This window comes from Cynocephalus volans, chromosome 8 (genome assembly GCF_027409185.1).
Source record: "Cynocephalus volans isolate mCynVol1 chromosome 8, mCynVol1.pri, whole genome shotgun sequence".
Taxonomy (NCBI): Eukaryota; Metazoa; Chordata; class Mammalia; order Dermoptera; family Cynocephalidae; genus Cynocephalus; species Cynocephalus volans.
This window is the reverse complement of record NC_084467.1, coordinates 18,448,256-18,474,776: the sequence shown is the minus strand read 5'-3', so window position 1 is coordinate 18,474,776 and position 26,521 is coordinate 18,448,256. Positions and strand designations below refer to the sequence as shown.

The 26,521-nt window shown below is 47.2% G+C and overlaps 1 protein-coding gene across 2 annotated transcripts in view; it reads left to right on the top strand.

The window, feature by feature from the left end:
- The first annotated feature begins 5,166 nt into the window (after positions 1-5,166).
- Positions 5,167-26,521, top strand: part of ASAP3 (ArfGAP with SH3 domain, ankyrin repeat and PH domain 3) — a 42,419-nt gene continuing 21,064 nt past the window's right edge. For both annotated transcript variants that reach the window (XM_063104419.1, XM_063104418.1), the window contains exons 1-3: positions 5,167-5,397; positions 24,474-24,546; positions 24,643-24,788. In XM_063104419.1, the coding sequence (XP_062960489.1) occupies positions 5,269-5,397; positions 24,474-24,546; positions 24,643-24,788 (348 nt within the window). In that variant the 5' untranslated portion in view covers positions 5,167-5,268. The remainder of the gene's footprint in view (positions 5,398-24,473; positions 24,547-24,642; positions 24,789-26,521) is intronic.

Here is a 26,521-nt window from a genome sequence, read left to right as displayed (position 1 = left end):
TTGGACTTCCCAGCCTCAGAAACTGTAAGCAATAAATTTTGTTTTCTTATAAATCACCCAGTTCTGTGTATTTTGTTACAAGCAACAGAAACAGACTGATAAAGTATCTTGTGATTATTTGTGTATTTTGTACCCACAGCTTCCTCCCTCCCTATCTTCCATCCAGGTTGACCTAGTACTGCTCGATAAACATTTGTTGAGTGAACAAGTTAATTCCACAGAGCCAGGTTTGTACAGGCTGGTCCAGGGACCTAGAAACAGCTATTTTATAACGTGTCCCAAACTGTTCCCTTGAAATAGCCCCAGTCAAGTAGATGTTTATATAGGGTGGTCTGGTGCCCACTTTGGCAGCATATATACTAAAATTAGAATGATACATAGGGTGGTCTAGATAAATAGCTTGAAGCAACCAGAAATTTCCTTGAAGGCACATGCTATCTCTCTCTCTCTTTTTTTTTTTTTCTAAAAGATGACCGGTAAGGAAATCTTAACCCTTGACATGGTGCTGTCAGCACCACGCTCTCCCAAGTGAGCTAACAGGCCATCCCTGTGTAGGGATCCGAACCCGTCGCCTTGGTGTTATCAGCACCACACTCTCCGAAGTGAGCCACGGGCCAGCCCCACATGCTTTCTCTTAAAATACCTGAAATAAACTGTTGTAACCTACCCTGATATGGCTCTAGGTTTATCTTATTACCAAATAATACTGTAATTTACTTACCATTTGTTATTTAATTTTCTCTCTAAAATCTTGAAATAAAACTGATGCTTCAGAAAAGGATTCACCATCAATTATACATGCCTCTCCGTTTCAGTATATAATATGGGATTTGACATCAAAGTACCATAGTTACTTTACGAAATAGTAAGGAATTTGTTAGCTTACAAGATATTATAGCAGTATTATGCTGCTGGTAGGTAGAATGTTTCAATTATAGATGAGAATATATGGAACATTTACATCTACTTAATTTACAAGAGACAATATTTTCTAGTTAGTATAGTTTGGTGATGAATTATAAAACAAAACCAAGCCAAAAAAGGCTTTGGAGTTATGCAGACCTGGGTTGGAATCTTTTTATACAAGTTAACCTCTCTGAGCCTTAATTTTTCCACTTATAACGCAGAGATGGGAAGAGAAATGTTACCTGCCTCATAGGGTTGTTGTGGGTATTGAATAAGCTATTGCCTGCATAACCCTTGGCACTGTGACAAGTACATAATAAGTGCTCAATAAATAAATAAGTGGGTCAGGGACCAAAACTAGGAAATAGGTAATTATGATCCACAGTGGTAAGTGCTGTGGTTTGGGACAGAGGGTCCTGTAGGAGTCCCTTTAAGGACATCAAGGAATGCTTCTTGGACAAATTGACATATAAGTTGGCCAGTTGAAAGGAAGTGGGGCAGTATTACAGGCAGAGGGAAGGACAGTGAGAGGACTCAATCACAGTGGGAAGGGAGTGGTGAGAGATAAGGCTGTAAATGGCAGGAGCAACAAGACCATGCAGGACCAGGTAGCCAGGAAAAGAAGTTTGGCAGAGGGCAATGAGGGGCCACTGAGGAGTTCTAAGCAGGAGAGCAACAGATCAGAGAGGCAAGACATGGGGCAGGGAGATCAGTGAGGAGGTAAGAGGTGGTGGCAGCTGGATTGGGGTTGGCCAGCAGATGGAGAAAGTGGGACATTTAGGAAGTAGGACAAGACTTGACGATTGAGTGGAGGTTGGTAGAAAGAGGAGAGGATGACCATCAAAGGGGTGCATGGTTGTGCCTTCCATCAAGGCAGGAACAGAGATGACAAATTCGGGTTTGGATATGTAGAGTTTGAGGAGTCTGTGAGATAGCCAAGTGAAACTGTCCCACAGGCAGTTGGATACGTAGCTCTTAAGCCAGAGAAGGATCCAGGCTGGTGATACAGCTTTGGAAGATGTGGTAGGCTCAATAATGGCCTCCAAAGATATCCAGGTCCTAATCCTGGGAACCTGTAAATGTTAGTTATATGGCAAAAGAAATTTTGCAGATGTGATTAAGTTAAAGATCTTGAGATAAAGAAATTATCCTGGATTATCTGGGTGGGCCCTAAATGTAATGACAAATGTCCTTATAAAAGGGAGGCTAGGTCGGGGCCCACCTGGGGACCCGGGGCATGGAGAAGGGGACCAGATCCCCCCCCACAACCAGGCACACCTCGCCAGTGCCTCGTGGTCTGCCCAGGGACCCGGGGTATGGAGAAGGGGACCAGATCCCCCTCCCGCAACCAGGCTAACTGCACCAGCGCCTTGGGGCCCACACGTGGACTCAGCGTATGGAGCTGGGGATTGGACACTCTCTGCAACCAGGCACACCGCCAGCACCAAGGAGCATACGAAAATCATCTCCTCCATGTGGGTGGCCCACCACAACCACCACGATATCCATGGCTGCTGCGAAGGTGGCTAGACACCACAACCACCACGCAGATGGTCCGCCAGCCACTGGAGTGCATTGACACAAGAAGAGTCACCAGCAGAGATAAGGAAAGGAGGAGGATGTCTCTCTCCACAAAGCCCATTTCAGAGTGACAGAAGAAGCATCTGCTCTATGATAATACTGGGGGACCTGATCACACCTCTCAGTATTGGACAGATCATCTAGGCAACAAATCAACAGAGTAACCATTATTCTTTCAGAGGGAGAGAAGAAATCTAGGGTAATTAGAGGGGGGAGGGAAAAGGGGATGGGGAGGGATTGGACAAGGGGCATGAAGAATAATTACAATTTGTTGGGCTGGCCCATGGCTCACGTGGGAGAGTGTGGTGCTGATAACACCAAGGCCACAGGTTTGGATCCTATATAGGGATGGCCGGTTAGCTCACTGGCTGAGTGTGGTGCTGACAACACCAAGCCAAGGGTTAAGATCCCCTTACTGGTCATCTTTAAAAAAAAAAAAGAAAGAAAAAGAATTATGATTTGTAACAATATATATGCTAGTAATATTGATTTGGTCAACCTATCTCAATGTTGAACCCCCAAAATATGTATAATCAATTTTGATTCAATAAAAATTAAAAAAAAAAAAAAGAACTATGGTTACTAGAGGTGGGAAGGAGGGTGTAAACGATTATATTGTATAATGTTGAATATACTAATTATCCTGATTTGAGCATCACATATTGCACACAGGTAATGATATTCAACTCTGCACGACACAGATATATACGATCAACTATGTTATAGTAAATAAAATAAAAATAATGATTAAAAAAAAAGAGGGAGGCTGGGGAAAATTTGACCATAAGGAAGAAGGCAATGACACTGAAGTAAGATGCTTGGAGATGCAGCTGCCCTTGAAGATGGAGGAAGGTGCCACAAACCAAAGAATGCAAGAAATGCAGCTTTCGGAGCTGGAAAAGACAAGGAAATGGATGTTCCCAGAGCCTCCAGAGGGAGTACAGCCATGCTGATACCTTGATTTTGGCCTAGTGAAACTCACTTCAGACCTATGACCTCCAGAACCATAAGAGAATAAATACATGTTGTTTTAAGACATCAGGTTTGTGGCCACGTGCTACAGCAGCAATAGGAAGATATTAACAGAGGATATTAACATTAATGGTGGGGTTGAATGAAGGTGTCCGGGAAGCCTGGTAGAGTAAGAAGCACATAGGGTCTAGCAGAGAGCTCCCAACGACTCCAGCATTTCAGATACATGCAGAGAAGTGCATCTCAGAAAGGGCTCTTGGAGCAGCCAAACAGGGAAGATGACCACCAAGGAAAATGGTTCTTCCAGGGTTCAAGGGCAAGGATGTTTCAAGGAGCAGAGAGTGGTTATCAGTGTCAGATGCTCCTAGAAGTCAAGCAAGAAAAGTGCCTGTTGGGTTGAACGAAGGAGATACCTGTTAACCTTGAAAGAACCCTTGGAATAGTGGGGGCTGAAAACAGACTGGAATGGGTCAAAGGGTGAATCAGGGGTGAACCAGAGTTGTATTTCACAACATACTTGTCCTGTCTTCTAAGTCAAATGGTACACATTTTTTCAACTTTTCATTCTATTACACATCATATATGTTCATTTAAAAAAGAATATACAGATTGGCCAAAAGAAAAGCATAATGTTCTCAGCTAGTAATATTTTAGTGTATATCTTTCCAGGATTTTTTTCTTTTCTGTGCAAACTATATAATCCTCTCAATCACCCTATGGGGTAAAAAAATACCATGAGGCCATTTTAAGAGGAGGAAATTCGGGCTTAGAGTAGCAAGCAATTTATATAACTGTACGCAGCTGGGCAACAGCAGAACCAGGATAGGAATTTAGGTCTGTCTGACTTCAAAGCCAATGTTCTTCACCGCGGAGCTTCCCTGCTTTTTTACCTGGAGGAATTTTTTCCAGAGGACCTCAGGCTTCAGAACTACACCTAAGTGGATTTCTATCCTGAATCCCATCCCTCATCCATCCCAGAGGATGGCGAGCCAGGTTGAAGGCTGAAAGTCACCAGAGGAAGCCCAGGAAGAGTGAAGGAAGGAGTGAGTGAGACGGTCCGGTAAGGGAGAGCTAGTACACGCACCTGTTAGGTTCCTTCCTCGCTAAGTGGCCATCGGGCTTCCCACTGTACAGATACGGAAACTGAAGCTCCTAGAAGAGAAGTAACTTCCCCCAAATCACACAGCTAGCCAGCGGCGAAGAGCCCCACAGTCCCCCGGAGGTGCCCGCGTGGGCAGGTGGTAGCCCCGGGGCTGAGGCTGAGAGCCGGGCGTGTGGAGCAAAGGCGGGCTAGAGGCTCCGGGACCCGGCGAGGCATGGGCACTGGGCGGGGTGGGGGTGAGGCAGAGGGGTGAGGTCATGGAGGGCTGGAGGGCTGGGTACGAATCAGTAGAGGAGGGAAGAGGCAAGGGGCCCTGAGGCGGGTCGGAAGAACCGGGCGGCCAGGGCCGTGGGAGTGAAGGGAACTTGGGAGGCTCCGGAGTGGGGCGCGAGAGGGCGGAGCCCCCGTGGTGGGGCGGGGGCGGGAGGCGAGGCGGGAGAGCGTCAACGGAGCCGGGGGCGGGGCGGAGCTCTCAGGGGCTGGGAAGTCTTGGGGGCGGGGCCGAGGAGGCCGGGGGGCGGGGTAGTCCAGGCTGAGGTGGGGAGAAAGGCTGGAGGGGCGGGGCCGGGGCGCGCGGCGCGGAGGGCGGGGCGAGAGGAGGCACGGACGGCTCCCGCGGCAGGCGGTGAGGCCGGCCCGGCTCAGTGCTGCACAGCGCCCCCGGCGCCCGGCTCCGGCAGCCCCTGAGCCCCCGCCCCGCGCCCGCCATGCCCGAGCAGCTCAGCGTCGCCGAGTTCCTGGCCCTCACCGCGGAGGACCTCAGCTCCCCGACCGGGGCCGCAGCTTTCGCCGCCAAGATGCCCCGGTGCCGGGGGGCGGCGCTGGCGCGGGAGGAGGTGAGGGGCCGAGGCGGGAGGGGTCGGGGGTCCACGCAGGGCCGGGCCTTGACCTTCACAGGCGTGACCTGAACTGTGATGTCCCTTCACTGCGCCCCAGAAACCTGCCCCTCCCTAGATCTGTGAGAACCGAGCACACCTCAAACATCTGTGTCTTCGCCGTCGAGGCGGGGGGAGGGCCCGAGGGACCGTTGCGGGGGGGCACGAGGTCACCTCAACGACAGACTCCACAGATCAGGGGAGATACCCCAAATGCTCTGTGTGACCTGCCCCGTCAGAAGTGTTGGCTCAACGCCTTATGGCTTCTGTGTCTTCATCTTCAGAGCCCCACAAGTGTGCCCGCCAAGTCACTCCCCTTATGAGAAGCTGGGTTTTCGCCTCAGTCCTGAACTTACTTCTTCCAGGCTGCAGGGAGGCCCCTCCCCCTTGCCGCTGGTTCTGAGATTTGGCCCGCGTTTGTGGAATGAACGCGAATGAGAAGGAGCCAGGAGCCGGGGTTCACCTTGGCCGGGCTGTTGGCAAGTTTATAGTCTCCTCTCCCCTCCCCTCTTTGTCTTTCCCAGCAAAACGTCCCAGGCCTTTTCTTCGCTCTTGCAGGCTGCCCCACCCATTCCCATGCTCATTGGCCTTCATTCCTCTTCGAACCTGCTGCAGCTTTCCCTGGGCTCCTCTGCAGGGAATATTCTAGGGCAGACACCCTGTGGCTTTGGGCCAAGGGAGAATAACGTGTTTTTGCAGTTCCCGTCCAGAGGATGCCCTGAATTTGGGTGGCATTTTGGACCTCAGCAGTGGCTTTAGCCTTCCATCCTTCACCATAAGAGTACTGGGACCTACTGTGTGACAGACACAAAACTCAGTAGTTTATAATATCCTGGGCCAATAGTCTTGGGAAACCTCTTCTCCTCCCCTGGCAGGCTGGTCCTCCATTGTGGAATTTGTATCACTTTGTAAGGGTGATAGAGGATTGTGGAAAGAGCATCAACATTGGGGAGGGAGACCTGTGTTCAAATTCTGACTCTGCAATTTGCCAGCTGGGTGAGCTTGGGCATGTGACCTGATCTGTCATCTGTAAAATGCAGATAATAATGTTTACCTTACAGGGCTATGGTATTACATGAGGCAATGGGTATAAAGCAATGAGTATTTATCATGCGTCTTGATATATGAAATGATTATCATCAGGTTAATTGGCAGAACTCTTTAGACAGTGATTGGGTCTCTTTCATCTTCATTTCTCTCACAGATCCTAGCTTAGTGCTTTGCACGTAGTAGGAGTATATGTTTTAATTAAAATAAGAAGCAGCCAGTGAGATTTGGCTTCCTTCCTTGGGCAGAACAAGTAGCTTGGAGTCCACCGCCTATGAATGTGGGAGACTCACAGGGAGACTGCTGCATAGCCCCATCCTGAGGAGAGCTTCTGAGGTTTGTCTCCATAGCCTTCCATTTCATGACTTGGAAGAGTTCAGTACCATCGTCATCCTTCGGACTTTCACATTTCACCCTCTTCTCCAGGTTGTTCATTAGAATGTTAAATCAGAGCAAGAGAACTGGCTGCACTATGAACCCTTTTCCATGAACAGATATGCTCATTTATGCCCGTGCGTCTGGCTTCATGTGTGTAAGCGTTTGTGTGTTTTGGGGGAGGGGGCCCTTAGAATGGGTCTGGAGACCTCAGCAGGCTCTGGTTAGGACTCAGCTTTGCTCCAGTTCAGGCCAGACAAAACCCAGCCTCCTTTAGCCTTTGGATTTTTGGTTTGGTGCACTCAAGTTTCAGTTTTGCAGGAGAAAGGCTTGTGGCATCCAAACAGCTTTTCTCTTCAGCAATTCAGTTCCCAAAAAGTTAGAGTCTGACCTTTGCATGAAACTTTCCTAAGGTTTCTTGTCTTGTTTTGCACTTGCCTTTATATTTTGTTGTTCTATTGTGTTTACATGTAGTTTGATGCTGCAATTTTTTCCCCCCAATTCTGGGCATGACTAATCCAACCCCAGGCTTGAAGCTCCATCTGGCTGAATCAAAATGCAACTGATTATCTTAAGTTTTCCAGTTCCTGGTGGTTTCCTGGGAGTAACTAGCGATCCTGTCCTGGGACTTTCAGCCCTCTTTTGCAGTCCTCCTGGGAAAGACCATCAGCAGATCACAAGAAACTAGAATGTCAGGGCTAAGGGACCCTTTAAACCAGGGATTAGCTAGGAACTCTCTCATTTACGATAGGGAAACTGATGTCCAGAGAGGACAAGAGACTTCTCTAAGCTCCCACAGCTGGGTAGTGGAAAAATTGGCATTTCTACCCATGTTTTAACTCCTGGTCCTATTCTTTTTCTTTCCAAAGTCCATCTGCCTGTCCTCTCTATGTAACTTCTCTGAACCTGTTATTTCATCCTTAAAATGGGTTTCATAATCCTTCCCTGCTTACCTCACTAGGTTGTTAAAAGTTTTTTGTTTCTAATTATAAAATACTGTGCAAATGTGAGGCATTATTAGAATAATCATTATGTCAACTGGCTTCTTCCCGTCCTGGGCTCCTTTACACCCATCATCTCACTGATATTCACTACTGTGAATATTCACTACAGGTGAAAATGGACCTAGGTAGGTTAAGGCAGTTGCCCTGTGTCGTATAACAGGTCTGTCTGATTCTGCTATGCTCCTGCCTATGCTGTGTCCATTTCTCCATGTCATCTCTGTGCTAGGCATCAAGGATATAAAGATGCTGCTTTGGTTTGCTGATTGGTTGGGGAGATGACCCCTATCTTAGGGAGATAAGTAGGAACCCCAGGAGTCTGTCCTGAGTGCCCAGAGAAAGGTATAGTCAGCACCTTAAGAGGCCAGCAGAACAGGGGAAGGAGAGACCAGTGAGGACTGGTGCAATCAGGGAGAGCTTCCCCCTGCAGGAGGTGGCACTTCCAGATGAAATGATGGATGAATCTCATTTAGTGGAGAGAACAAGTGAGTGAATTCAGAGACAGGTGGTAAAAGGGCATATCAGGAACCAAGAGAGCCATTTTGACTAGAGCTGAGAATTCACACTATATTATGCTACTCAAACTACTAGTGAATGCATATCCCCCAGTGGGTCTTGGCTAAGCAGTCCACCACAATAGGGGATCTTTTATATATATATTTGAAATTTTAAAATAAAGTTTTAATTGGACAAGGGACATAATTTTTAATAAAAAAATAATTTTTAACGTAACAGGAAAGGCCTGTGACCACTTCTTGCAATCCCTACACTCTCCCCAGAGGTAAATGCTGTGGAAACGTGCATGCTTCCCAATGTCTGTCCACATAGAAAATATATTGTCAGTGAAGGAGGGGGAGTGGTTAGGAGGAATGTTTACCTAAATTGGTATCATGTCTTATATTGCACAGTTTAAATTTTGTTAGAGTCAAATTTATCTTTTTCTTTGTGAGTTTTGCTTTTTTGAATCTTGTTTTAGAAAGGATTTCATTCTTAATTTTTAATAGTCTTGTGAATTTTACAATTTGCTTTGTAATATGCCTAGATTTGTTTTAGTGTGAAAATTTTGTGTAATCTTAGAGATTGTTTGCAAGAAACATAAATCCTCTCAAGCTTGTTTCCGTTGAAGGAAATTTTGTTTGAAAGACTTAGAGGTGCCTCATGGAATTGCAGAGCAATAAGTAAAGGTGGGTCTCACTAGGGCCTGGAACTCAAGGCCGAGAGGTCGTCAGGAACTAAGGCAGCTGTTTCATCATTCTCATTCTCTCTTGCTTCTGTTTCTTTCTTTGTTTTTGGCAGTTGGCTGGTATGGGGATCCAAGCACTTGACCTTGGTGTTAACCAACACCACACTCTAATCAAGTGAGCTAACTGTCCAGCCCCACTTACCTCTGTTTTTCTCTGCACATCTGATCAGTACCTTTGCTCACTCATCATCACAGAGGCCCCAAAGCGCAGCCTCAGCCCCTACGTTCATCTTACCTCACTGGTCCAGTGTCTAAAGGTAACCAATCCAGTTTTGTGTCCCACTTCCAAGTTCCTGGCAGAGGTTAACAGCCTAGCCCAGCTTCTGAATTGGTTGCAGAAGTTGGATCTCCACCCCTGGTTTCATAAGCAGAGGTCATGGAGGGATAGGCTTAGGCAGGGTAAACATGGCCACAGAGACGTACAGGGCCTGGAAAGTCCCCCTAGAAGTGTCCATGGCAATTCCTCTTCATTTGGCACAATCCAGGCTCCAGGGAGAGGCACTGTACTCATCCTGTTTTGTACCTCCCTGGTTTAGATCATTTATGCATACTCTCAGGTGTAGATGAACCACAATTTGGAAAGCTCAAGTATAGGAGATTTTAAAAAGATGATTACAATGCCAAGGGGGTTAAGCAAGACTTGGAGGGCCTTGAATGCCAATTAGGTGTTCAGACTTTCTGCTGGACAGTGGGGACCAATGGACCTAGTTGAATGGATGGCCAAGGAATGGATGAGGCTGGCCCTGCCAAGGGATGTAGCAGCCAGCAAAGTGCCTGGGGACCACTCCATGCCAGGTCCTGTATCAGGCACTTGGCAGACACATTGCTCAGTAAGAGAGATGTAGTCCCTGTCCTGTGGAGGTTACAGTCCTTTGAAGAAGACAGAGAGCAAGCAGGTAAACAAATAAGTCAGTAATTGCACATTGTGCTAAGTGGCATGAAGGCTCATCCTCCTTGTCAAGGAATTCCTTGAGGTTTGGTCCTGGGTCCTCATGTCTTTGCACGCTAGCCTCTCTCTCCAGGCAGTCTTGTCTACACCCATGGCTTCAGTCACCTCCTGTCTCTAGATGACTCGTACATTTGTACCTCCAACTCAGACCCTCATGTCCATCTGCTTACTCGATGGTTTCCCTTAGACCACACTCATGATATCCCCCCGGCTGCCCTTCCAATGTTCCCTTTCAAGTGATGGTACCTCTCTTAATTCTGTTAGACAAGCCAGAAGCCTCACAGCTCCACGTGCACCCTTCATCACCAAGGGTCATCAGTTTTACCTTCTAAGTATCTCTACAGTTTACCCACTTCTCTACATCCCTACCCTAGTCTGAGCCACCACTATTTCTCCCCTGGAACATGGTAGTGACCTCCTAACTGATTTCTTCACGTTTACTCTAGCTCAGTTCTCTCTAATAGCATGTATCTCTCTCCTTTGCTGCACACATCATAGAGAAATTTTACATTTATTTATATAATTATTTTATTAAAATCTGATTTCTCAATAGATTTTGACTTCCATGAGGATAGAATGTAATCTCATCATCGTATCCCTAGTATTTACCAGAGCACCATAGTAGGTGCTTAGGAGATATTGGTTGTACAACAAACAAAAAAAAAACTGGGCTGGCTGGGTTATCTAAGTGGTTAGAGCACAGCCTTATAACACCAAGGTCAAGGGTTTGGATCCCCATACCAGCCAGCCACCAAAAAAAAAAAAAAAAAAAACAACTCTTGAAATAAAAAATACTCCTGAAGGGCTGGCCCGTGGCTCACTTGGGAGAGTGCGGTGCTGATAATGCCAAGGCCACGGGTTCGGATCCTATATAGGGATGGCCGGTTGGCTCAATGGCTGAGTGTGGTGCTGACAACACCAAGCCAAGTGTTGAGATCCCATTACCGGTCATCTTTAAAAAAAAAAAAAAAAAAAATACTCCTGAAAAGGAGTATTCACAGAGAGTAATGGTGTGGGGATGCTCCACATGGAGGGAACACAGCTTAGGCAAAGGCCCTGAGGCAGTAAAGAACCCAGACTATGTGTGACACTGAAAGGATGCCGAAGGGGCAGAAGCATAGTGATGGGCAAATGGAAGAGTGACCCCAGATGTGTTTGGGAAGGTAGGCAGGGGCTAGGTCATATTCATGCTTGTAGGCCCTGGTAGTGAGTGGTTTTTATTTTATTTTATTTTTATTTACTCATGATCCTATTTATATTTTAGAAAGACCATACCAGCTGCTGTGTGGAGACTATCAGATTGGAGAGGGCAGGAGCAGACCCAAGAAGGCTGTTGCAGTTATTCAGGGAAGAGATGATAGTTGTGTGTGTAGGGTTATGACTGGTAGAGAGGAGAGAAGTGGACAGATTGTAGAAGTATTTTATGAGTAATAGCGTCAACATTTGTTGATGGAGTGCATGTGGGGAGTGGTCAAGAATTGTTCTCAAATTTCTGATGGAAGGGTGCCATGCACTGAGAAGGGGAAGTCTGGGAGGGAACCAGATTTGGGGGCAAATCAATAATTCTATTTGTACATCTTGTGGGTCTTGAGACATCCAAGTGGAGATGTCATGAAGGCCGTTTGATATATGAGTCTGGAGCTCAAAGGAGTGGGCTGAAGGTACACATGTGAGAGTTGTCAGTGTTGAGATAGTCGGTTTCAAACTTGCATCTGTGTGAAAATCACTTGGCATTAGGCCAAGAGAGTGCAATTCAGTAGATGTATCTTAGGCTTCTTATTGCAAGCAACAGAAACCAACCTGAGCTGATTAAAATGGAAAAGGAGCTCACTGAAAGGAAATATTCAGTAGTTCATAGAATTTCTGGGAAGCTGGAGAACTGGGGCTGGGCAGCAGGAAGGATCTCAGCCAAAATTATGCCACTGAGCCAGTTTGTCAGGACACTGTTGCCATGTACTAAATGCCACAGCTTGTAGTGCACTGTCCCCTGGACACTGGGCACCATCACTGCTGTAGGCACCAGCATTAAAATGGATCTTCCACGGTCTCTACTCCTGATTCAAAGTCTGCAGTGAGGGCCTCTGAATGGTCGAGCCTAGGTGCAAGGGAGGCTGGAAAAGCAAGAATTTTTCAGCTTTTATAGGAGGTAAGCTCTGCCAAGACTTGCATAGCAAGTAATTCCCCAGACATAGGAAGGAAGTTCACATGCCCAACTGGCAAAAAATGACAAATGTCCTCGAAAGCAGGTTTGCCAGCATGTGGGGATGTGTGAGAATCTGCATTTAAACCAGCACCCCGGGAGATTCCCTTAGAGGCGATCCATGGATCACATTTGCATACATTGCTTTAGCTGGTATTTAAAGCTGTGGGGATGAATAAGTTCACCTAGGGAGAGGAATGAAGAGAGCCCAGGACCAAGCTCTGGGGAGGCCCAGTACAAAGAGATTAGGATAGGAAGAGGATTTAATAAAGGATATTGACGAGCTGCTGGTGAGGAAGAAAGGAAATCAAGAGAGTGCAGTGTCTCAGAAGCCAGGAGAGGAGTGTTTGCAGGACAGACTGATGCTCAGCTCTGTTAGATCCTGCCCAGATGTCCAGAGGTAAAATAAGAAAATGACAGAGACACATTCCCTGGCTTTGGCAACATGAACATGGTTGGTGACCTTAAGATTGATTTGAGGAGGGGGTAGATGAGAAGTTCTCATCAGAAGGGGAACAGAGGCATGAGTTGGTGGCTGAGGACCTGGGGCCAAGAAGGTTTTCTATGCTGGGCTTGGAACCCAGCCCCACTGATCCCAGCTCTTTCCATGCCAGTTGACTCTGCACAGGGAGCCAAGGGTCTTCCCAGAGTTTTCAGCCTCAAGTCTGGTCTCTCAGTCTCCTCCTCTCCCTAAATTTCAGTCTTCTCATCTGATGTTCAGCTGTTTCTGGCTACTGAAGTGACAAAGGCAGATTTGGGGACAGAAATTGGAACTTTAGCCCAGAGCAGAAAATGCTTTCCCTGAAGGCAATTCAGTCATACAGTTCTCAGACAGACTTTGTTTGAAGGTCCCTTCAGTGGTCCTAATACTTAGGCCCAGAGCAGTTGAGGCCATGAGGTCCATGGAGGCATGGTGAGGGGCTCCTCAGACTCTAGGACAGGGCCCTGGGAACACTGATTTGGCCTCATTGGAGGTGCTTTGGAGGGGATGGGAGGCCGAGCTGGGAACAGCTGCTGAAGGTTCTGGAACTTGGCTGGTTTTAGACCTTGATCTTTTAAGAACCTCAGAGGCTGTAGGCTCCACCCAGACACACTGAATCAGAATCTCCCAGGGGTGAGGCCTGCACAAGTGAGCAGTACAGAAGTTCCCCAGGTGACTGTGAGCAGTCACGGTGAAACTATTGTGGTGAACTATCACATGCCCATGTAAGGTAGGCAATGCGTGAAACCATATTTACTGAGTACCTGCTGTGTACAAAGGCAGGCTACAAGGGCATGGAGGTGACTAGATAAGGTCCCCATCTGGGTAGGGGAAGGACTCTGCTGGTGCAAAGGTGATTGACAACCCACAGCATACAGGGATGTGGTTGAGGTCTGGCAAGAGTCCAGTAATTGAAGTCAGACAGACCTGGGTTTGAATTACTATTGGCTGTGTGACCTCAGGCAAGTGACTTAACCTTTCTAAATCCCAGTTTCCCCATCTGTAAATTAGGGATGATGATAAATAACTATTTTATGAGTTTGTTTGAAGGGATCACACGTAAAACATCTAGTATATATCTTGCACATAATAGGTACTTTATAATTTTTTTTTAAATTCCCTTCTACTAAAAGCACAAGTACACCTGTACACAGGGTAGTTAAAGAGATCAGGAACCACAGGGAGAAAAGACGAAAATAATTGCAACAGGGATGAGCTTATTACAAGTGAGCACTAACTAAAATTGTGGCATCCTGGCACCAAAGCAGAAAGAGAAATCTTGTGTACCTGAGAGGTGTCAGGGAATGAACAGCTGAGCTTGGTTTCATGCTTGGACAAGGCAGGGTCTTCCCTCGGCTCTGTCCTTTGCTCTCTCCCATCCGTTCATTTCTTTATCAAACGTTTGCTGAGAGCCTCCCCAGAAGATCTCAGTCCTGGTTGTACCTTACAATCTCCTGTGTTGCTTTTAGACATTTTTCATTGAGATAAAATTCACATAACATTAAACTTACCATTTTAACCATTTAAAAATGTACAGTTCTTGGGGTCTTTAGTATATTCACAGTGTTGTGCAATCGTTACCACTACCTAATTCCAGAACATTTCCATCATCCTAAGAAGAAGCCCTATACTGATTTGTGGTAACTCCCCAGTCTCCCTCCCCCAGCCCCTGGCAACTTTCTGTCTCTATGGATCTGCCTATTCTGGACATTTCACATAAATGGAATCCTACAATATATGGTCTTTTGTTTCTGGTTTCTTTCAGTCAGCATATCATGTTTTCAAAGTTCATATATGTTGTCTGGGTTGCTTTAAAAGCAATAAAACTAGGAATTGCAAGCACACCAGCCAGTGTTGTAAGCGTTTCTCATTAACTCATGTAATCCCCATGTAAGGAAAGTAAGGCACAGAGAGGTGAAATAATCTAGTAAGCAGAGTTGCCAAATGACATACAGGATGTCCGTGCAATACCTGGGACATACTTATCCTTAAGAAAGTTATTGATTATCCAAAATTCAAATATAACTCTGTCCTGTATTTATTTTTGCTAAATCTGGCAGCTGTATTAACAGTAAGTGGCAGGGCCATGATTTGGACTTGGGCAGTTGGGCCCCAGGGCCAAGTTTCACTGCTCACTCTGCTGGTGAATCCTGGCTTCCCCCCTACACCCTCCCCGGGGCCTTTGACTTAACAGGTCTGAAGTGAGGCCCTGGCATCCTTCTTTTTTTTAAAGCACTCCAGGTAATTCCTCTGGGCAGCCTGGGGATACAGAAAAGGTGTCTGCTGGGCAGGAACAGCTACCATGGAACCCTCCATGTATGCCATGCACTAGGCTAGGTGCTTAAATGCCTGATCGAGTTCAGTCTGATGAGACAGGTGCTGTTATTATCCCATTTGATACACGCAGAAACAGGCTCAGGGAAGGGCCGAGCCCGTGGCGCACTCGGTAGAGTGCTGCGCTGGGAGCGCGGCGACATGACCGGTGCACTCACTGGCTGAGTGCCGGTCACGAAAAAACAACAACAACAACAAAAAAAAAGAAACAGGCTCAGGGAAGCTAAGTCACTTGCCCCATGTCACACAGCTAAGAGTACTGGAACTAGAATTTGGACCTCAGGACAGTGTGACATGAAAGTCAGAGTTCTAACCCCTTCTGCCTTTTCTGTGTTCCCATAGGGCCTTGCTAATATTCATTCACTCATTCATTAATTCCACAAATGTTTCTTGACACCCATCTGCTGAGCCCTGTGCTAGGTGCCACGCACACAAAGGCAAATGAACCAATCCCTGCCTTTATAGAGTTTTCAACCCCTTGGGGTTGATGTATGGTAGATAAGTGCCAAGGGTGCTCTGATAAAAGCCTTTAGTAGGCACAAGGTGACATAAAGACAGGAGGGGACAGTTCTGTTGTGGTGGGGAGGAGGTGACCCATAAGCTGAGTCAGGAAAGATAAAGTATTTACTATACAGAATGGGGAAGGGCCCTCCAGGCAGAGGGAGCAGCATGAATAAAGCCTGGCGGCTGGAAAGAGCCTGGCCCATTTAGGAAATTGCCATGAGTTCGATAGGGCTGGTGTTTAAGGGATTAGTGATGGATACCAAGCCCAAGTGGGGGACAGGGAGGGATTCATACTGGCCAACAAAGGAACCCAGGGGGTGGGAGGCAACAGACCCTTTGCTGCTTTGTCCAAGAAGTCAGGACGGGCTCTCCACCTGGATTGGGTGGAATTCAGGGCTTGGGGCCAGGGATAGGGCAAGAATCTTCAGCAGTCAGTCCGGCAAAGTTCTTGCTCTCTTAGCTCATCACTGCTGAGCAGTCTCTGGAGGAAAATCTCAGCCAGGAAACTTGGAGTTTGCAGAAGCCTCCATGTACACTGGGGGCATGGCTCTTTTCCTGCAACCCCTCTTCCTCCCTTCTTCCCACCATCCTGAAAGGGGCAATGGGTGAGGCTGTGCTGGTGAGGCTGGACAGGGGCCCGGGCTAGGGAGACATCTGTGGAGGCCCAACCAAGGGGATTCATGGCCAATCATGGGCTCCAGCAGTGCAGGAAGGAAAACAGCAAGAGGCCAAGGGATCCTGAAATAATAAATGTCATAGATGGCAGGAGTCTTCCTTGTTACCGCCCAATCCCTTCATTCCAGACAAGGAGTCAGAGGCCCAGCGAGGGAAGGAGACTTCTCAAGTTCACACCGTGGGGTTGGGAGAGAACTGGAGCTGGCCCCTGGGACTGTGGGCAGGTGGGCGGGGCCAGGGACCACCTTGCATGGGCCAGACAGAGGAGAAACTGGAAGGAGCCCTGCTCTCCTCTGCTGCCCCCTTCTGACTGCCCCAACCAGGACTCCCAGGTGCTGGGAGTGGGGGCTTATCTAGATGAAAACCATTTGGAGACTTTGACTCCTGGTGGCTGAGGTTGGAGCAGCCTTGCAGGGTATCTTGACCCTGAGTCCCAGAGCATTGAACTGGAAGGGGATGGAGAGGTTGTGTTCATCAGCTTTAAATTGTACAGATGGGAAACTGAGGCTCAGAAAGAGGAAGGAACTTGCTCAGATGCACACAGAAAGGCTAATGACAGAAAGAGTTCTAAAATTCATCGCTCCCACCCCACCTCCCAGTCCAGAGCTCTTAGTCTTACAGCCTTGTGCTGTACATATTGGAAGGTCATACCCTCAAAATGTTTCTGCACAGCCTCCGAAGATGCCTGACATCACAAATACTATCTCAGTTAATCTTCACAGCAATCCTTATGGAGATTACTGTGGCTCAGAGAGGTGGAATTTGCCTCATATTTTGATGTAGCATGGGCTCTACACTTCCTAGAGCTTCCTACATGACCTTGAGTAAGTTGCCTAACCTATCCCAGCCTCACTTTTCTCATCTGTAAAATGGCAAGGATAATAACTACCTCACAGGGTTGCTGGGAGGAATCAGCGTGGTAACAAACATAAGGTGCCTGCCCCAAAGCAAGCATTCCCTAAATGGGGCAGTGGTTGAATTCATGTTAACAATAGACTCATTCTGGGAGCTTGGAATCGGGGTCCTTCCTATTTGGGTGATCTGCACTGGGCCAGGGCTGGGCTGTGTTCCCCAATCACCCTGTCATGTCTGGGGAACAAGGGTATACTCCCTTTCTCCTGCTTGGACAGGGGTGTACAGCCAAGCCCTGGAGGTGAACTTTCTACCACGAGAATTTATCAAGTCACACCTCTCTTGTTCAGAACCCTTCAAGAACGTCCTATCACTTGTAGGATAAAACATAGAGGTTTGGTTAAATGCATGGACTTTGGAGCCCAGCTGCCTGGGTTTGAGTGTAGGTTCCACTGCTTACTGCTTGTGTGATCTTGGGCAAATGGCCATAATTTCCCTGGGCTTAGTTTCCTCAACTGTAAAATCTCCTGAGGTTGTTGAAAGGATTGCCTGAAATAATACGGTATGTCAAGGGGCTAGAATAAAGTCTGGCACATGGTAATGATGAGTGAGCATCTGCTAGTTATTATTAGCATGGTCTCCCAGCTGGTCATTTTGGGCCCTGCTTAACCCTGAGGCCTTACTGCTCACCACTTCCCCCCTCCTGGCTATTCCCCAAATGTGCTAAGTTCTCCTGCCCTGGGCATTTTGCAGACGTGCCTCTGCTCTCTTAGAGTCATCTTCCCCTTTCCTGCTTTGCTCTACCAAAATGCCTCCTTTTTTTTAAGCTCTGATGAAGCATCAGTTCATCCTGGGGTGGGGTAGGTGCTCCTCGAAACTTCTCTCCTGCCCTAGGTTTGCCAAGGCCTCCTCAGCCCTCAGCAAGCGCATCCTCATCTAGTTCAGTGTTCCCCTCTGGACTGTGAGCCCCTTGAGGGCATGGACCGAGCCTGACATCCCTCTGTCCCTAGCACATGCATAGAGTCTGGTATGCAGTCAGGCACTCAGTATGTGTGAAAGAGCCCCTACTGTGCACCAGTTACACCATTTAGAGACTTTACCCTAGTCCCTTTCTCTCCCCCACCAAGGTGGAGAGGGTCAGGTTATCAGATTTGAGATTCCCAAGTAGATGGCTATGAAGGGGCCCTTCGGTCACTTCTCGGGAATGGAGCTGAGCTGGGATTGTCCCAGAGGTGGGATGCTAACAAATACTTCTCAGTCTCACTCTTTTCTCCTCCTGGCCAGCCACCCGGGAAGAGCTGTGTGGGGCTCCCTGCCCTTCTCTGGATCTGGTCGTTGGGTAGGTGGGTGAGGAAAAGCAACGTTATAGCATGACATGAACCGGACAGCTCACGTTTGCATGGGCTACAAACATTCCCAATCTTACTACGATTTGATTTTTAGTGGGAGGTGGCCAGAGCAGCAATGACTGTCATTTCCATTTTGCAGGTGCGAAGCCTGCAGCCCAGAGAAACTGGGGACTTGCCCAGGGTCACAGTGCTAGTAAAGAGTTGGGCCAGATAACACCAAGGTCATAGGTTCGAATCCCTGTACAAGCTAGCCACAAAGCAAAAAAAAAAAAAAAAAAAGATTTGGGCCAGGAATAAAACCCAGTCTTCTCACTCCAATCCTGCCCTCTTTATGCTACCTTGTGCCCTCCCAATTAGACCACGATGCTTGGCGGCTGTGTTTAGCCAGCAGATTTGAGTCAGCACATGCTGCCTTAGCCCCTTCCTGCCTCCCACTGGAGGCCCCTCCCACCTCATCCTTGCCTTTGGTCCTGAGCCCCAGACCCTCTGGACTCTCTTAGGCCAACTCCCAGACACCATTCTTCCATTCCATTGCTCTTTTTGAAAGCCGTGCCCATTCATTCATTGAAAAGGGACCAGTTCGATATACTGAGGTGTCAGGACTAGTTTCAGGTAACTTAGTGAAGTAGATTATAACTTTTGTGAATATAAGTATGCTTTGTATTATTTTATTAATTTGTATTATGGAAATTTTCTTTCTCCTTTTTTTTTTTTTTTTTTTTTATGGCTGGCTGGTAATGGGATCCAAATCCTTGATCTCGGTGTTGTCAGCACCACGCTCTAACCATCTGGGCTAACTTGCCAGCCCATATGAGAAATTTTCAAACATACATAAAAGTAGAATCACCCCGCTTCAGCAGTTATCAATATTTTGCCAATCTCATTCTGTCATCTACCAGGCCCCACTTTTTTCTTCTTATGGAGAATTTGGTATCTTTACGAAAGTTGAACAGAATGGTAAACCCCATTAACTCATCACCCTGTCCTGCTGGCTTCCCCAATTCTTATCTTAATTTGAAGCAGATCCCAAACATTATATCATTTTATCTTTATTTATTTATTTATTATTATTTTTTTAAAGATGACCTGTAAGGGGATTTTAACTCTTAACTTGGTATTATCAGCACCATGCTCTCCGAAGTGAGCAAACTAGCCATCCCTATATGGGATCTGAACCCAGGGCCTTCGTGTTACCAGCACCACACTCTCCCGAATGAGCCACAGGTTGGGGGCTGGCCCCTCATTTTATCTTTTAAACAGTTCAGTTTGTATCTCTAAACAGTAATGACTCCGTGTTTTGTTTACATAACTATGATACCCTTATTGTACTCCAAAACATGAATAATAATTCCTAAATCATCAATTATCCAGTTTTCAAATTTCTACTTGTCTCATAATTGTCATAACTTTTTTTACAGTTATTTTTTAAAATTAAGGACTCAAGTAAGGTTCATGCATCGTTAGTTGTTGATATGTCTTTTAAGTCTCTTGAGATTCTCCCTCCATCATTTTTGTTTTGTTTTTTTTTTTGCAGTTCACTTGTTCTGTAGTTTCACAGTCTGGTTGTACTTGTTTTTACATTCCCAGGTGAAGTTTAACAAAATTCTGTTTAACATATTCTGCATTTCCTATAAATTGGTAATTGGATGTAGAAATGAGAAGCCCTATTTTTTTTTTTTGTACTTTATATATCATGTTATTAAATGTTTTAAGTGTAACTTGGTGTGCTCACTAAAATATCATTTTAATGATCACATTTAATATGTAGTACTTACTCATTAAAATATCATTTTATGATGATGTTTAATATGTATACATATAATTTAATCTTTGTGGACATCAGAGTCAAAGATCAAAGGAGCCAGCATTCAGTCTCCTCACAGGACAACTCGTTTTTAATGTCAAAGTTTCATTGATCTTTCCACAATAATTGTACTCTTAGTATTGATTGGTTGAGAATATTGGAAAGGACAAAAAGCTACCATGAATTCAAGAATGCTTTTAAAGAGTTATGTGTCTTATTGATCATAACAGCTGCACACGTATTTGGAATGTGGTCAAAATAATTTGTGAGACTTTCTTTTATTGCTCGTGATGAGTATAGCTTCAAAAGGCTTTAGTAGTAACTCCCTGGACCTCCAGGGTCTGGGCCCCTAGGCTGGGAATGAACATGAGAGTTAGAATTTCATAATTTGGGTCCCAAGTTCACCTTCAGGCTGTATGGGCTCAGGCAACTTTCTTAACCTCTCTGAGCTTCACTGACTCATCAGCCAGATGGGGACAAAAACAATGACTGCCTCATTGGAATGTGTGAGTCTTAAATTGTGGATGTCAAACTTCTTTACAAACTGTAAAGTCCTGTCCAAGTTTTGGTTTGTATCCATTCCTTAGTTTGTTTGCATTTCCAGTGAGACCTGGGACAAGAAATTCATCTGAACCTTTGTTTTGCCATCTGTGAAAGTCTGTAACATGAGGAGGTAATGTTGGAATATCTCTAAGACTCTGCAATTCAGTCTCTCAAGGGACAACGTCATGGTCCAAAACAAAGGTAGAAAATGGTTTTCATCTCCTGTGCCAACTCTACTGGAATTATTAGAGGTTACCTAAAAAGCCATCTGAGCAGAATGATAAACCAAACCCAGGGTCAGTGGGAAAAACACTGATTGATTAAGGATGGCTGTAATGGTCATGGATGACACAAAAGTTGTGCCTGTGCCCCATAATATAATGGTCCAAAGGAGTGAATGTCTAATGGTGAAAGTTAATCTGCAGCTCCTAAGGCCTTAGCTCTAGCAGCTCTGTCCTCTTGGCTGAGTTGCCGTGGTAACCACAGCTTGCTCTAAGAGACCACAGGAATGAAGAATGGGTCCTATTGATGAATTCTGACCCAGGAGTGGGGCGTGCAGAAGGCACTTCCAGCAGGGCAGCTGGGCATGGCATAGTGCTGCCATCTGTGGTCTTTCTGCCTGCAGAGAACACCAACCAGAGAGCCAGGGCATGGGTGCGTGTGGGTGTGTGTGTGTGTGGGCGTGTTACGGCAGGGTATGGGGCACAAAGAGCAGTGCCAGCAACTGGAATTCAAGTTTTGTGTAGGGCCAGCCAGGCAAGGCTGCCTGTAGGACTCCAGTGGGCTTTCCAAGTTTAGACCTGTCCCTTACACTCAGTGTTTCACCCATCTTTGCCCAGTGCCTGCCCCAGGCTCTTGCATGGAGCCATTGACTCAGCTTTAAAAGAAATCAAAATGGCCATCACTTCTAATCCAAAATCCAGTTCCTAAATCACTCTCTAGTGCCTTAAGGCCTTGAATACTTCAGGTGATGGGGAGCTCCCTCCTTCCAGGGGTAGCTTTTTCTTCTTTAGGAATGTCCTCTGTTTGAACTGAAGTTTTTTTCTGTGTCCCTACCTTACACCTGTCAGTACTAGGAATCCTCATCAGGGCCAACTTGAACAAATCTATTTTCTTTTCAGTAGGACAGCCTTTGGAGTGTTTGTTGCTAGGGACCCGGCACTGCTGGTCCCACGTAGTGGGAAAGACACCCAGCTTTAGCTTTTTCAGTCAGTTAACTAGTTTCTCAGAGCCCAATTCCAAATTCCTTGGAGAAAGAGTCTGATTGGTCCAGCTTAGGTCAGGTGTCCAGCCCTGGTCCAGTCAACTCTGGCTAGAGCAAACAGGTGGCAAGGGCCTGCCTCTAAGAGGGAAGGAGGGCAGTTTTCAGAGAATGGGTGTCATAGGATGGGAAGACTCTCCAAAAGGTGTCTAGAGCGTGGACACAGTCCTCTTAGGTCTGTGTTCCAGGTCTTTGCAAAACATCATTCATTTAGGTAAACATTTATTGAGCACCTTCTGTATGCTAGACACATGGATCGGCCCTCTAGGGAGTTTTTATTTATTTATTTAATTTTTTTTTTAAAAGATGACCGGTAAGGGGATCATAACCCTTGACTTGGTGTTGTCAGCACCACGCTCTCCAAGTGAGCTAACTGGCCATCCCTATATAGGGATCCCGTGACCTTGGTGTTATTAGCACCACACTCTCCCCCAAGTGAGCCATGGGCCAGCGCTTCTAGGGTGTTTTTAAATCTTTCTGGAAATTCTTCATATCTTTGACCTGCACTGTCTTTCGGAGTGAAATCATAGCTCCTTAAATTAATTACTTTTTAGCTTTCCAAGTTTCAATATGGAGATCAACGGATTTGGCAAACACGTTTCCCCATCTGGATCTCTATGAATTATAGAGATATCCATGTCTTTCCTTTTGTCTTTGTCTCTCCAGTAGGAAGCATCTTAGTTCTTTCACCAACTCAAATATGGCACCCTCTCCTCAATCTGCCTTCATTCTGCCTTCATTCTTCTGCCCTGGGACGGGCCTCCACTGGCTTCAAACATGAAAGTAATTCAAGTTCATACCCAGGGAGGAGAACGTTGGGTTTCTAGTTCCCGTAGGAAAAGTACCTAGAATTTGACAGACCTTTGCTGCAGCAGCAGCAGCAGCAGCTGATAATAATGATCATAGGTACTTTCATTGAGGACACACCCTGTACCCAGCACCAGGCTTAATCCTTCACATGCATCATCTCATACATACAATCCTCATAATAACCCTGAGAGGTAGGCATTATTTACCCCATTTTACAGGTGGCTAATCAGGAAGCTCAGAGAGAATAGGCAACTTGCTCAAGGTCATACAGCAGCTGAGTAGTGGAACTGGGCTTCAAAACCAGACCCCCCTTTACTCCAGAGGCTTCCCACATGCCAAAGGCCCCTGAGAGCACTCCATATTACCTCCGAGGTCTGCCCCTGTACATATCCTCCTGTGAGTATCATGTACAATCTCTGGAGATACTATTCCGAATGTGTTTACTAACTCCTATCACATTGAAGTAACTCTTCTGGTGAAATTAAACTCTGATCCCATTTTAATCACTGAACAAAACAGCCAGTGCTGTGGTCAGGATGGGGCCGTGGTGTATGGATGGAGCACTGTACTGGGGCACCTCCTGGAAGCCCAGTTCTGCTGCTACCCCACCATGTGACTTTGGGCAAGGCCCTCCCCTCTTTTGGCCTCAGTTTCCTGTGGCTCTGTGGCTCTGTGGCTCTGTGCATCCCTTCTAGCTCTGACATTCTGTACTTCCAAGTTAACTACATTTCACCAGAGTCTTATGAGGTTGGCAGCTTTCACGCCCCACTGAAAGAGTGTGTCTAGGAAGTTTCCCACCTGAGGTGTGGGAGTCCTGCTTCTCCCATCATATCTTCTGGACCTTCCCGCAGTCTGATGGTTGTTCTGCATCCCCTGGGCTTTGGGTTATCTGATATCATCCCACCAGTTCTCCCCAGTGGCTGGTGGGCAGGGGGGATATTATCATCCTTCTACCTTCTCTCATCAACTCAGACCCAGGTATCTGAAAGCTTCCAACCCCTCACAGCCCACCCACGGTATCCCACCCTCTTCCTCCTCATCCTCACTTACTGTTTATTGAGCCTGGGATTTGGCAAACAACTGTTCCTCTGTCTGTGTCTTTTGGGATCCTAAAGATGTCCATGTCCTCTCCTCTGGTCTTTTGCTAAGCATCTTGTACACATTTGTCAAATCATTAATCCTCTCAGCAACTCCATGAGTCCACAGTATCATCCCCATTTTGCAGACAAGGCACTCAAAGCTCAGAGAAGTTAACAGCTTTGTATAGATTGACACACATGTTAGTGCCAGAGTCAAGATTTAAACCCAGGTCTGGCACACCCCACTCTGCCACAGACCTTTGAATTGCTATGTTGACTTGGCCTGCATTGGTGTTTGGGAGAATAGTCTGTGATCTTCCTGGAGTGGTGTGACTGGTCTGTGATTCCTGGGTGGTCTAGGTGGAAGAGGATGGTCTGTTTGTGTTTGGTAGGTACATGGAGACCCAGGGAGGAGTTCCAGAGGACAGCAAAACAGTGTTTGGACAGTGGGATCTTGGAGTCAGGGTTCCTGCAGAAAGGACCCCTTCCCAGCTCGGCATGTCTGAACCTCTGTCTGCGTTTGCTTCCAGATCCTGGAAGGAGACCAAGCCATCCTGCAGAGAATAAAGAAGACTGTGCGGGCGATCCACAGCTCTGGTCTTGGTGAGTGAGCCTGCTTGGTGCCCAGCCTGGCCAGATTAGCCCCTTTCCCAGCTCCAGCCAGGGGCTAACTCTTAGCTCCCTTCCCTACCCCCACAGGCCATGTGGAGAACGAGGAGCAGTACCGAGAGGCTGTGGAGTCCTTAGGCAACAGCCACCTGTCCCAGAACAGCCATGAGCTGTCCACAGGCTTCCTGAACTTGGCTGTGTTCACCCGTGAGGTGGCTGCACTCTTCAAGAACCTGGTGAGGCCCCTGCTCCTTCCTCAACCAGCCCTCAGCCTAGGCTCAGGGTAAATCTAGTGGTCTTAGAACCTGACTGGGAAAGGGTCGGTTGCCTCCCTTTTCCTAGTTTGCCCTTGACCTCTGACACATGACCTGAGGTCCCTTTCTAGCTCTGACCCACCTTTCACATTCTCTTCCTTTCTCTGACTGCTTGCCCAACTCTTCTGTCTCTGTTCTTCTTTCTCTTCATCCAGGAGCGAAGGGGGGTCTTACCGTAGGGGAGAGCCCCATGTGAGGGAGGGTCCCCTGGAGGAACTTTGGGAGAAGGGAGGGACAGACTCGGGGGTTCCTGCCTTTGTAGCAGCGCTGCTGCCACCATCACTGCCACTGCCTTTCCTCACTCCCTCATCTTCTGCTTTCCCAACGACATCTGCTTTGTCCTCATATCCCAGAACCTGCCCTCGCCTCCACCAGCCGGTCAGCCCCCACACACAGACAAGTATCCTCAGGTTGCTTCCTGATGGCCTCCTTGGTGATTGCCTCCTCCCTGGCCGTCAAGTCCTGACATTGAGGCCACACCGTCATACCAGCTTTTTCTCCACATGGGCACAGCTCTCAGCACTTCACATGTTCCTGGTGAACTGCTGTGTGGCATTGGTATTACTGTTATCTCTGCTTTACAGGCTGGGAAATTAGGACAGAGAGGTTAAACAGCTGTGTGAGGTTCTCCCACTGGGTTTGGACTCAGGGTGTCTGGCCCTGGAGTGTGAGCACAGCCTGGCTGTACTGCTCCCAGGAAAGCCTCCTCTTTCCCTCCAAACTCTGTGGCACTGGACCGACCCGCATGGCTCCAGCCCTGCCCAGTGTCCTCCCTGGCTGGCAGAGGCCACATCATCTCCGTGAGGCAGTGTGCTTACTGGTAGAGTACCCAACCTCGGGCTGAGAATCTGCCTAGGAATCCCTGCCCTGCTGCTCGTTTGGTCAGGTCACTGAAGCTGCCTGTCCACAAGTCTGTCATCTGTAAAACTGGGATGATAACAGTACCCACCCTCAGAGTGCCAGTGAGGATTAAGCAAGCTAAGTGCCCCCTCCAGTGTAAGTGCTCAGTAAATATTGAGATGGCTAATATTGCCGTCTGCTGTCATTATACTTCTCTTCATGCCTTGTACACTGTCCTGCTTGTAGAGGCCTTTAACATTGTTTGAGCTCAAATGAATTAGTGTCATTTAGGAGCTTTGGGAGAAGAGAGGGACAGACTTGGGGGTTCCTGCCTTTGTAGCAGCACCACTGCCATGACCTCTGCTCATACGCTCTTTGTCTTCTGCCTCTCCTCTCTCTGTTTTAGTCAAACTAGTATTCCCTGAGAATCTACTCTCTGATGGGCATTGATTGTACCAGGGGCTGGTGACACAGAAAAGAGTCAGTCTCTGCCTCAGAGAGCCACAGTCTAGCAGGGAGACAAGAACTGAGGTGTGGGGCAACGTCAGGCAATACCAGCAGCATGGCACAAACGTGAGGACCCAGCAGGTGTGGGGGTCAGGGTCTAGTGCTGCCATGGTTCAGAAAAGGGAAGGTCAGCATAGGTGGGGGGGCAGGAGTGGTCAGGAGAGGCTTTCTGGAGAATGGGACACCCAAGCTACCTTGAAAGGTGGGTTGAGGGCCGGCCCATGGCTCACTCAGGAGAATGTGGTGCTGATAACACCAAGGCCATGGGTTCGGATCCCATATAGGGATGGCTGGTTAGATCACTGTGT